We start from the raw sequence: 13105 nt of genomic DNA, 5'->3' as shown, positions 1-13105 counted from the left end.
CTCAATGGTTGCTTTCACACCCTCATGCAGCTTCTTTATCTGCTTAGCTCTTTCATCAGCATCTCCACTAAATTGCTTTGTTGTAGAATGAGGGATTAAGTCCAAAGGACTAGCAGGATTAGCACCATAAACAACCTCAAAAGGACTCTTACCGATACTATGATGCATAGAACGATTGTAGGCAAACTTAATTTGTGGAAGAATGACATCCCATTGCTTAATATTCTTGCCAACATAGCTTCTAAGCAAATTTCCCAAGCTTCGGTTTGTTACCTCAGTTTGCCCATCGGTTTGTGGATGATGTGAGCTGCTGAAATTCAAAGAAGTACCTAGCTTCCTCCAAAGAGTTCTCCAAAAATGACTAACAAATTTTGAATCTCGATCAGACACCATAGTTCTTGGAATACCATGCAATTTAACAATCTCCTTAAAATATAAATCAGCAATATGAGATGCATCATTTGATTTATTGCATGGAACAAAGTGAGACATTTTTGAAAATCTGTCAACAACAACCATGATAGAATCCTTGTTCCTTTGAGTTCTTGGCAGTCCCAAAATGAAATCAAGACTCACATCCTCCCAGGGAGCATTTGGCACTGGCAATGGAGTGTACAAACCAGAATTTTGAGTTCTTGTTTTTGCCAAATGACACACTCGACATTGCTTTACATGTCTTTCCACATCTCTAAACATCTTAGGCCAATATAAGTTTGATTGAATAAGAGCTAAAGTTTTATCTCTACCAAAATGTCCACCCAAAACACCACCATGAGCTTCAGCCAGAATTACTTGTCTCAAAGAACAAGATGGAACACATAAAGCATTAGCTCGAAAAAGAAAACCATCAAAGATCGAAAATTGTTGAAAGGAACCTGATTTGCAATTCTGCCATATTGAGCCGAAATCCACATCATTCTCGTAGAGATCTTTGAACGTCTCAAACCCAACAACTTTGACTTCCATTGCTGATAATAAAGAATGCTTTCTGCTCAATGCATCAGCAACCACATTTTGAACACCAGATTTGTGCTTAATTATAAAGTTATAAGATTGCAAAAACTCCACCCAAGCTGCATGCCTCTTGTTTAGCTTGTGTTGGTGATTTATGAACTTTAATGCTTCATGATCTGAATATAGCACAAATGGCTTGGCAAGAAGGTACTGACTCCAATGAGATAAAGCTTGATATATGGCATAGAACTCCTTATCATAGGTAGAGTATTTTCTTTTTGTATCATTCAGCTTTTCACTAAAAAATACAATCGGCTTTTTGTCTTGACTCAAAACAGCACCAATTCCCACATTAGATGCATCACATTCAATCTCAAACACATTGTCAAAATTTGGTAGAACTAAGATAGGAGCTTCGGTCATCTTTCTTTTTAAAAGCTCAAAAGCATCATTAGCCTCATTAGTCCATTTGAATTTATCACATTTCAGACATTCGGTGATTGGAGCGACAATAGAGCTGAAACTCTTGATGAATCTTCTATAAAAAGATGTTAAGCCATGGAAACTCCTCACATCATGTAATGAAGCAGGTGTTGGCCAATTGAGAATAGCTTCAACCTTACTTTGATCCATCATGATTCCATCTTTTGAAACAACATACCCCAAAAATACCACACTAGAAGTAAAGAAATCACATTTCTTTAGATTAGCATAAAGTTTTTGCTGCCTCAAAATAAGAAAGATCTCTTTCAGATGACTCATATGCTCCTCTTCACTCTTGCTGTACACCAATATATCGTCAAAATAAACTACAACAAATATTCCAATGCATGGCTTAAGTATGTGATTCATAAATCTCATGAATGTGCTAGGAGCATTAGATAGTCCAAATGGCATAACCAACCATTCATATAAGCCTTCTCTAGTTTTAAACGTTGTTTTCCACTCATCTCCGGGCCTCATTCTTATTTGGTGATAGCCACTCCTCAAATCAATTTTAGAGAAAATATAAGCACCACACAATTGATCAAGTAAATCATCTAACCTTGGAATAGGAAAGCGATAGTCTACTGTGATTTTGTTGATGGTTCGACTGTCCACGTACATTCTCCAAGAACCATCTTTCTTAGGCACCAACAAAGCTGGAACTGCACAAGGACTCATGCTCTCCCGAATTAACCCCTTTTTCACTAATTCATCAACTTATCTTTGAAGTTCTTCATGTTCTTTAGGACTCAATCTGTACGCAGCCTTATTAGGTAGAACAGCCCCCGGAATAAGATCAATGTGATGTTGAATCTCTCTCAAAGGTGGAAGGCCATGTGGAACCTCTTCCGGTATAACATCTTGAAATTCTTCTAGGATTGGTTGCATGATTTTCGGTGTCTCCTTATGTTGTTCGTTCTCCTCTACTACCATTAGGGCCAAAACATGACCGCCCTTGTCCAATTCATATCTGCATTCTCTATAAGAAATAAAAGCACTAACTTCCTTCTTTGGCGCACTGATTTCGGAAGGTTGTAATGGAGCTAAGATAATCTTCTTTTCATTCACTTTAAAAGAATAAGTATGTTTATAACCATCATACAACACGCTTCTATCATAATGCCAAGGTCTTCCCAATAGTAAATGACAAGCATCCATAGGGGCAACATCACACCACACTTTATCTTTATAATACTTGCCAATAGAAAATGAAACTAAACATCTTTTAGTTACCTTGATGTCATTTCCTTTTTGCAACCAACATAATTGGTATGGATGTGGATGAGGGATCGTATCCAACTTCAGCTTTTGCACCATCTCCAAAGAAACCACGTTCTCAAAACTGCCACTGTCGATGATCACCAAGCACACCTTGTCAAGAGAAGTGCATTTAGTGTGAAACACATTTTTTCTCACCCAACTTTCATCGTCGGCCACATATGACACTTGTAAACTACGTTGCAATACAATAGACAAACCATGATCAGCATAAGTAATCTCTTCCTCGTCATCATCGTATTTTGGTTCGTCGTCAGCTTCATCTTCGCCTCCATCACTATGATCTTCAACCAAAGTTACAATCCTCCTATTTGGACAATCCGAAGCAATATGCCCAAAACCATGACATTTGAAGCATTTTCGGCCACTTGGGGTAGAAGAATTAGGTGTTTTTTTGTTGCCAGTAGACTCTTCACCCTTTTCTTGCACCTTCGATATCACCTTGCTTTGGACAGTAGGCTTGGAACTTCCTCCTTTTGTGTAGCCTTCTTTTGAGCCATACCGAAAACTCTTTTCAAACTTCTGTTGCTTTTCAACTTTTAATGCCAGCTTGCTCACATCATTTAAAGACCAATATGGTTGTAGCTGAACAACTTTAGCAATCTCATACTTCAGACCTCCGTTCCACAAGCTCTCCTTTTAACATCAAATTATCAAATTCTGCAGTGTACTCCTCCACACTAAGATCTTTTTGCTTGAAATCATGTATTTTGAGAAAGATCTCTTGTCTATAATTATCAGGTAAATATTTTCTCTTTAGCTCCCTTTTCATTTTCTCCCATGTAACGATCTTACTCTTCCCCTCACATTCTCTTTGTTTCTTCATATTTTCCCACCAAAAAGATGCATTCCGCCTGAGTTTGAGTGCCACAAGTTTGACCTTCTTTTGTTCTGGTGGTTCATGAAAATCGAAGATTCTTTCTACTGTATTAAGCCAATCGATAAAGTCATCAACATTTATTTTCCCTTCAAATTCTGGAATATCAAATCTGGGATTATATTTATTCTGCCACTCGTCTTGGACTTCATTTCTTCTCCGACATCTTCTTGACTCCCTTGGAAGATGAGGTGTTTCATCATCAGAAGTAAACTCTCGAGCGTCATTTTCATGCTGGTTGTGTCTACTTTGAAGTTCGTCGATTATTTCATTTTTTTCTTGTAGGCTACGCAGCAATTTTTGTAGCTATAGCCTCAACGACTCAGCGTCATCTCTATGGTCGCTACCTTCACCAACTACACCTTTTCCATTCCGCTTTGCCATGATCTCTAGCCTTTAGCTCTGATACCAAACTGATACCGGGGAGGGTAAAAATGCAGAATGAATTTCCAAATAACATTGATGGAAAATTTGTTCAGATAGAAAATGTCACAGCAGACAAGGAAGAACTGATCCCAGAAGCACTAACGAATCAGCTTAGATAAAAACGAAAAGTAGCTCACCACCAAGTTTAAAATCGCAATGGGATACAGAAAGTTCACCACCCAACGGAAATTAAACGAGGATATAGAACTAGAAAATAAAAGACTCACCACTCAAGGACGCATCCAAGAGATACAGAGTTTAAGGGGTTCTCTAAGAGCTTCTGCCCAAATATCATCAATTTCTAAAAATGCTTTCTAAGTCCTAAACACCAAAATAAATACTAGTGCATGAAACAACCCGTCATGCATAGGGAATTTCGAAATTAAGTGTTTACAGCTACTAACCAACTATTTTAATGCACTCATTGGTAATGAAGAAATGTTCACAGCTGCCAACCAACTCCTTTAATGCATTCCTTTTTCTTGAAGAAAAGTACCTTGAAACAGCTTTAACTTTGTGCAGAGAATATGCTGATGAGCGATCATATTTGAGTGTGCTGAGATAAAGATTATGAGGCATCATTATTGACTGAAAAAGATACTAGATCATAATCAAGGCTCATATAATCAGATTGTAGTAAATTAGACACTCCCGTGTCAAACTCCATAATTACATCTTCCATTTTTTTGGACATAAATTAATTTTTATGTTCTTTCTCATATTATAAAAGCCTCCAAGTATATTGTTACAAAAGATAACATCGTTTACCAATTACTCATTTCTAATCTAAATTTATTTTTCTAAAACTTGATATGTTAATTCTTTTACATATTTAATACTCATTTCTAATCTAAATTTATTTTTCTAAAACTTGGTATCGACCTTGTCTTGTTAATTCTCTGGCATATTTAAATATCGTAAAGATTTTGTTAAGCATGTCCTGACATAATTTTGTAGGTTCCAAATGAATGGTTTTGGGTATCCTATTCGATTCTACCAACACATTCTCGAAAAAAAAGGATAATGATTAGATTCATATTCTCTAGAATTTAGACAAATAAAATCTATTTTAATACCGTTAGTTTTGTTGAATCTTGAATTTTGATGATGAAAACAATTGATAAATTATTGATCTAATTCATATGTTGAGAATAGTATTGCAGGATTAACTATGATAATAAATAAGGCATAAAATAGATATTGGGCCGGAGTCAAAGATCGAATGATACGTCGAAGATTCGGATGATGTGTCGGAAGCTCACCGAGAGTTCATTGGGAGCTCGCCGAGAATTCGTCGGGGGCTCGTTGAGAGTTCATCGAGAGTTCGCCAAAAGCTTGCCGAGAGTTCACCGAAATTTCGTTGAAATTTCACCAAAAGAACAATTGATATATCGAACAAAGATTACTTAGTTAATGTCTTAATTATCATTGTTAGAATTTAGATTGAGTTAGGATTGAGAGATAATCTCACTAACTTAGTTATGGGTCAAATGGGTCCAAAAACAAGGCCGAGTTGGGCTGGATAGATGGCCCACTCGACCACTTGGAGTCATGCCAAGCGGTAGCACCGCTCGAGGCTCAGCCTCCTAGGTGGTTTGGGTGATGGTACCGTCGGTAGTTAATGTTTCCAGTTGGTGGTACCGCCTTGTCAGACGATGGTATCGCCAGAGCCTAGTCTCCGAGGCTTTGTCAAGTGATAGTATCGCTAGACTGGGTAGTGGTACCACCTAGTCTTAGAGTGTCAATCGATGGTACCACCCAATACTAGCGGTGGTACCGCTAGTACCTCGGAAACCCGGGATGAGACACTTTTTGGTTCAAATTTTAAAGTCATTGAGGTCTATAAATACCTCACTCTTTTCTGCATGAAGAAATAAACAAAAGTGTGAACAAAAGTGTTGGGGGTGTAAAAGTGTTGTAAAAGTGCTAAATGTCCTCCTCCTCCCTTTCTAAATCTTATGATCATTCAAGTTTGGTGTGAGATTTGTAACGGTTGCCTTCTAAACTCGAAAAATGAGAAAGTGTTATAAGAAGGTGGTTGGTCTTCGCCTATTGAAAGAAGACCACTAGTAGACGTCGATGACCTCGACGAAGGAGAAATCGAAAGTGGACGTAGGTCACAATGACCGAACCACTATAAATCCGATATATTCTTTCCTTATTGCTTATTTTTATTACTTAGCTGCATTCTACATTGTTCATTTACTTCAAGTCGACATCTTCTCGATACGATTTCTTCGCTACGTTTTTTATCAACTCGAAAAGATTTTGAATCACAACCATAATTTTTATCGCTGTACTAATTCATCATATCTTCTTGTATTGATCCTAACAAATTTATTCTCATCAGCGCAAGCTAGTGAGCTAGTAGTGAAATATATATTATAAAATTCGTCTCATACAATTTGGTCCCTTTGAAATGAACTTATCATGATTTTGCCATCATGTTATTCTTATCGACAAAAGTCTATGTAAATTTTGATAAGAAAATTAGATTTTTTCACTATTTGCATCGATATCCTTTTGGAAGAGAAAAAATAATTGTTATTTTTGCCAAAACCTTCCGGCACGTAGAAAATAATCGGAGAAAACAGAGTCCACACAAGAGGACCGGGGCATTGCATGCGACCCAAACACCAAAGATCACAGGGGCATTGCATTGCGTCAAATCCTGGAATTTAATTAAGCATGAAACTCTTCATACGTTACACACAAATATTTAAATTAAAAAAAAAGGCTAACTTGTTTGTCCTTTAATTTTTGGAGGTGTGATGTGTCATTCCACTTCTTTAGATATGACCTTCTAAGTAGTCGATTTGTTTGGATATAAATAACCTGACTACACTTTTCATAAAGAAAAAGTTGGTGTAACTTTTCACTTTTCATAAAGAATATATCTATATATGTTTATAATAGTTTCGTTGATGTATTACAAGTGAAGCTACGTGGCCAAGCATTTGGGAAAGATGAACTTTCTTCACCAATCATTAAGCATCACAAACAATCCTCTTTCCAATAATAAAATTAATTAATTGATTAGTTACTTTAGATGCAAAATCATTCCAATCAACCGCACATAATTCAGCCCATTCATTCCCTAATAACTCCATGTACACGAAAACATAACGTACACATATTAGTAGTATCCTTCCTAATCCAAACTATATATCAACAAAAAAACCATGTCTCCCAACAGAGGAGGAGATGTGTTAAAGCTTGCGTAATGTGTGGCATTTCATTTACATGCAAGTCTTAAGCATCAACCTCCGCCGTGGATTACTCAAAACGGACGATCCATGAATCGTCACGTCATCCTTATGTTTGGTTTATATTAGGAAAAGATCGAGATGGGACACTTACCAAAATTGATGCCGACTCGAGCAAACTGGGCGGGTCACTGCGCAGGGCCCCGCTCGTCGCCGGGAACGTTGAACCTTGCGCCGCCGCCTCCGAGGCAGTCGAAGGGCGTTCTCACGCCGCCGAACCTCCCCCTCGAGGAGCCCTCTGCCTCCGCCTTCTTCGCCGACCCCTCTCCCTCCCCTCTCTTCCACGCTGGGACTGTCAACGAGAGTGTCCGGATGAGGAAGGAGGGCCACCGGTCCGAAATCCCTAGCCGCACGCTCCTAGCGACGCGGTTGCTCCCTTCCCCTTCCGCGGCGCCGCCGCAGTACCCTGGCCGCGAGCTCCCCTCCCCGGCGACCGGGAACGCGACGCAGCTTGCGGACCGGTGGAACTTTCGGGCCGCGAAGATCTCCTGCCGTATGTGATCAGGCAACCTCAACGTGTATCTGTCGACGTCTTCCCTCTGCCCATCCCCGGACTGCACCAAGGAGTGCCCGGTCGAGTGAGATCGCGGGAGCTTCGCCGACCGTCGCCCACGTCTGGACCGCGCCTCCCGCCTCTCGCTTCCGATCCGGGCCAACTCGATCGCTTCCTGGTCCGTCGGGGCCCGATCAGTGACAACCACGTGATCCGGCAGTGGGTCAGCGTTCTCGGGCGTCGGGTCTGCGGTGGAGATGGCAAGGGGCGGCTCGAGAGAGGCGACGGAGAGGTCGTAGCGGCAGACGGGGCAGGTGATGTGGGAGGCGAGCCAGGCGTCTATGCAGTCGGGATGGAAGACGTGGTAGCAGCCGGGGAGGAGGCGGAGTGCCTCATCGTCTTCGAACTCACTGAGGCACACCGCGCACTCGAGCGCGCCCCTCCCCACCTTGAGCGCCTTCGCCTCCGCATACGCCATCATCGGAAACGTCTCCAGAACCTCCACGCTCAGCCCTGTCGGCCCACTTCGTCGCCCCGACCGAACCCGCCCTGCAACGCCGTCCCGTTGATGGACGGCGACTGATGCGCCGGCGCACTGGCGGATGTAGAAGGAGAAGAAGGCGAGGAAAAAGAAGGCGCTGATGAGGACGACGATGACGGTGGCTATCGAGGGGCTGATGTTGGAGGGGTTGGTCTGGCCATAGTAGTTTTGGCTCATGGCTGAGGACTGGGCACCGCATCGGGGGGCGACGAGAAGCAGCGCGAGCACGAAGTGGATGGACGTATTCCCTTGTCGGTAGCCGATCATATGGCGATGGGGCGTCGTCGCCATGGACGCAGCAGCCGGCGGAGGAGGGGCAGAAATGTGCGTTCGGCGCAGTGAAGCCGTGACTATAAGCGGTCGAAGAACATATGGCAACGCGTGACGGTCAGTAACCTCGATGCTTTTCTGCCACCGACTTGAACTCAAAATGATCTCAGCCGTTCAATGGTAGGATGATCGACCCTGCGCGCGACGAGATCGACGGCTAAGATCACATAAAGATTGTAAGGTTCCTCTTCCTACTTGCTACCTATAATTATAACAATAATTATTTTAATTAATCTGATACTTTTGCACTAATAAAATACATGGACACCCGTCAACATGTACCCACAACTATACACGCGTCAACAATCCACCATCAGAAGTGGGTTCCGATTGGAACCACTTCCGTCCAATATGAGTGACATATAGGACTGAGTTAAACAATGGAATAAGTAAAAGTAGCATAAGTTAGATCTGTGCAAGAAATGACTGTCTAAATCAAGTAGATAAGGTGGTGGTGCTGTCTTGGTCAAGGAAGAAAACTTTTGCTTGGTGTTAATGTGAGAGGTGAGGTGATTGTCATCGAGTCTGATGGGTTTTGAGATGACAGGTTGGGACGGTGTGGTCTTAATTTATACACGTAGATGGTGGGGAACAGATCCATCATGATTTAGGTAAACATGAAGTTTATTATCAAAATACACCAGCATGAAGAAAAAGGTACAACCAGTGAAAGGCATGCAATGGCATCTATGCTTTTCTTTATAGTAGTAGTAGCAGTAATAATAGAGAGAGAGAGAGAGAGAGAGAGAGAGAGAGAGAGAGAGAGAGGAATAAGGGCATCTTATCCTGTCGTCTCGTGTTGACCTTACAGGAAACACTGGGAATTCTCTGAACACCCAATCAATGGAGGAGTGTTCCAATCGCATGGGAGTGATCACATAGAAGGTGGAATCCCATAGGTGGTTCATGTAGATGGGTTCCACTACAAATCACGTCGATCTACATATGATGTTTATCCATTTTCGATGAGTTTTTCTTGGACAGTTGGGTAGATGGACACGTGATTAGTGTTTGATGATGTTTAACCATAGAACTTTCTACATATCATTAGTATGTCTGGTCGGTCAATGCCAGAGGTGGACTTTGCTTTGTACAGAAGTCAAGGCATCATTTAAATACAGATAAATGTTGCATTAGGGCGGTGGGTTTATATGCCGATCTCTCGAGTTTTCCATGGAGTTGGCGTATGAAGCTGTTGTCACAATGTTATGCTCATGCGAAAACGAAAATTAAATTCGATATATATATATATATATATATATATATATATATATATATTCATTCTTTGATAATAAGAGTCATATTTATAGGAAGAATCATCTAATTTAGTTAGGATTTTTCTAAAACATCATATTTAAAATATTTAGAATCAATGTCTAAATCTTTTGTGCCCTTTCAAATATAAATATAATTGCATAAATATCTGAATCTTGACAAGAATAAAAATACAATATGTATGCATTCGGACCTAATTACTAGATATTATTTTCTTTAAGATTAATCATAATAATTTTATTTGTTTTTTTTATTTCTTAGGAAGGATCCTAAAAAATCGATCTTTCTTTTAGTTGTTGAATCTCTATTTGATCGATCAATATGGGATATTTTGAATCCTCATTTCTAATGGAATCGAAATGATCTATGAATTGAACGGAAGATCCTTTCAAAGATTAATCATAATCATTTTATTTATATTTATATTTTATTTCCTCAATAAATTTGAGGGATTTGTGTAAAACATGGAGAGATGGATAACAGAGAAAAAGTGTAAATATATGAAGAACTAACTAAAAAGCTTTTGATCAATCTCTCACTTCTTAAGTCACACCCATTGGGTCTAATAGCTAAAGTATCATTTTTTTAATCAATAAATAGATCTTTTACTTGTACAATAAGATTTAATATTATATTTATGAGATCAATAAGATTAATCTTTAAATATTTCTTATTAGAACATACTGACTTGAGTCGCTTGACAAAGCAATACCCAATAATATTTTGCCACCAGAACCAAAGCTTTCTTTTTTTTTTAGAGAGAATCTCTTAATTATTTTTGGACAACTAGATAGAATTTAGTTTAAATATAAGATATCTATCCAATAATTTTTATAATCTAATCATATATGATGGAATCATCTATTTTTTTCTAGATCCATCTGACTCACTCCAAAAAGAAGAAGATGTAATAGTTGGAGGATACATCTCATAGAGAAGAAAGAGCTATATATCAATATTATGTCTTATCCCAGTAGCTCTCCTAATCATTATTATTACAATCATCAAACCAACTTTATAAGAAGTTTAATATAATATTCCAACAAAATTGGCCCCACATTTATTACCCGAATAAAAAGATAATATTTAGATACATGCATTACCCATTAAAGTGTTCTATGGAACTCATTTCAAGAGATAGAAAGAGAGTGAGCTTATCATAGAGGTGGACAAGAAGAGAAACACTCGGAAAGAAGATTACATAAGATTGTTGATAACCTGATCAACATTGAGCTAAGTCAAACTGGTCAAGATTAGCTGACACTAAATTTGATGTCAATTCAACCCAAAAACTTAAGCTTAATATTCCTAACATCTCTTCATATGACTCAAATGTCTTTCCTTATATGTAAAGGTAGATCAACCTACAGTTTGGACCTTTATTTATTTAATTATAGTCCATATTGAATGTGAGTCAAGCTAATTAGGATTAATATATATCAGGTTTGATGTCAATTCAATCTGAAAGTTTTAATTTAATATTTCTAACAACTCTTGCTATTCGTATGCGACTGTGGCACCAATTCAATACAAAACTTAAGTTTAATATTTTTAGCGTCTTCCCCCGTGTGCGTGTGACTCGATCATCTTTGGCTTATTCATAAAAGGCAGATCAAATTATAATTTAGACTTTTTTTTTATATGACTATGACCAACATTTAGCTCTATTTTACTCACTTTTTTTTCTTAATTTGACGTGAGTTCAGTACAAAATCTTAAACTTATCCAATATATATCACCTTACTTTCTCAATTTTTACCAATGTGGAAGTATCCTTATAATCCTTCTTTTCAGTCTCTTTTCACACACAAATATTTCTTTAATGCTGGGAAGGGAGAGAAAATTTTAAAAAGAGACTAATAACCAAAGAATATAGTAGAAAATAAATATAAGATTAATGTGATTTGATAACTCTCTATTTATAGAGAAAGCCAAAAATTTCATTATCCAAAATTAATTACAAGATTCTCGAGTCATCCTTACTTAAGCACAAATCCCGCGAACAATTCATATCTTTTTATTTTAAAATTAATATCTTTCTCACTCTTTCTCACACTTGCTTGTTATTAAAATTTGTAACTGATGATTATTAATAATTAAGCTATTGATTCACATAACAGGGGGATTATAACTTGGGATGCAATGAAATTTCTCTCTAATTTGAATGCATTTAGTCTCTTTCTATATTTTATTTATTATTACATATAATTAAAATTATAGTAATATATATTTATAAAGATTAAATATGATTATGGTTATTTTTATAACTTAGTTCTAATTAGGTCTATTGTCTTACATTTAGGTCCAAATTAACAATATTTAGGCTTAATCATATACTTGTCAATTTAATCATGCCTCATATACACTCTATTTTTTATTATCATTAAATTTGGATAAAAATCTTAAAAAATAATTTTTTTTATGAATTTTAAGCCATTTTTTAAGTTTTTTTTTAAATCAACGTATAATAATGTACATACAGTATGACGATACCAACCAATACATATTGATCAGCCCATGAACCGTACCACTAGTTGACACGATATAATGGTCCTTGATTTATAGAATAATCAACTCTAATTTTTAAGATTTCATTCATTCATAAAGAGTCCTTTCCATACTAGGATTCCTTATCCTCCAAGAATATTGGCTCCAAGCATTCAAAATACTTATCATCCTAATATCAGTAATATTTTTCATTCACTTCTAGCACATGAATATTTATATGAATATTACTTAACAAATAATACCTGTTGAATTTTAGATTTTGATGATGAAGTCAATTGTCATTTGTTATCTAATCCATATGTTAAGATAAGTATGCAGGATTAACTATGATGGAAGAAAGACATGCAGCAGGAGTTGCGCCGGAGTCAAGACTATGATCACGTTGGGAGTTCGAGAGTTCGACGGAAGTCCAGACGATCGTCGGAGGTTCTGCGGGAACAAATCCGAGAAGTCAAGGAGCTTGCCAAAGATGCTCATCGGAACTCGCCAAGTGGATCATCACAAGTCCAGGAGTTTGCCGGAAGTCTACCGGAGCATCGCTGAAGGTTCGTCGGAAGTTCGCCGGAAAAAGCGATTGACGCATCGGAGCAAGTTGTAGTAAATGTCTTAAGAAATATCATAGTTAGCATTTAGATTAAGTTAGGAATGAGATATGATCCCATTAACTTAAT

General features: G+C 38.2%; 1 protein-coding gene across 1 annotated transcript; it reads right to left on the bottom strand.

Moving 5' to 3' along the window:
• Positions 1–7081: 7081 nt before the first annotated feature.
• Positions 7082–8729, bottom strand: LOC103974118 (E3 ubiquitin-protein ligase ATL31-like). The gene has a single exon (XM_009388876.3). The coding sequence runs from the start codon at positions 8610–8612 to the stop codon at positions 7416–7418; it is 1197 nt and encodes a 398-aa protein (XP_009387151.2). The 5' UTR covers positions 8613–8729; the 3' UTR covers positions 7082–7415.
• Positions 8730–13105: the final 4376 nt, after the last annotated feature.

This window comes from Musa acuminata, chromosome BXJ3-8, assembly GCF_036884655.1.
Source record: "Musa acuminata AAA Group cultivar baxijiao chromosome BXJ3-8, Cavendish_Baxijiao_AAA, whole genome shotgun sequence".
Classification (NCBI taxonomy): domain Eukaryota; kingdom Viridiplantae; phylum Streptophyta; class Magnoliopsida; order Zingiberales; family Musaceae; genus Musa; species Musa acuminata.
This window is presented reverse-complemented; position numbering and strand designations above follow the sequence as displayed.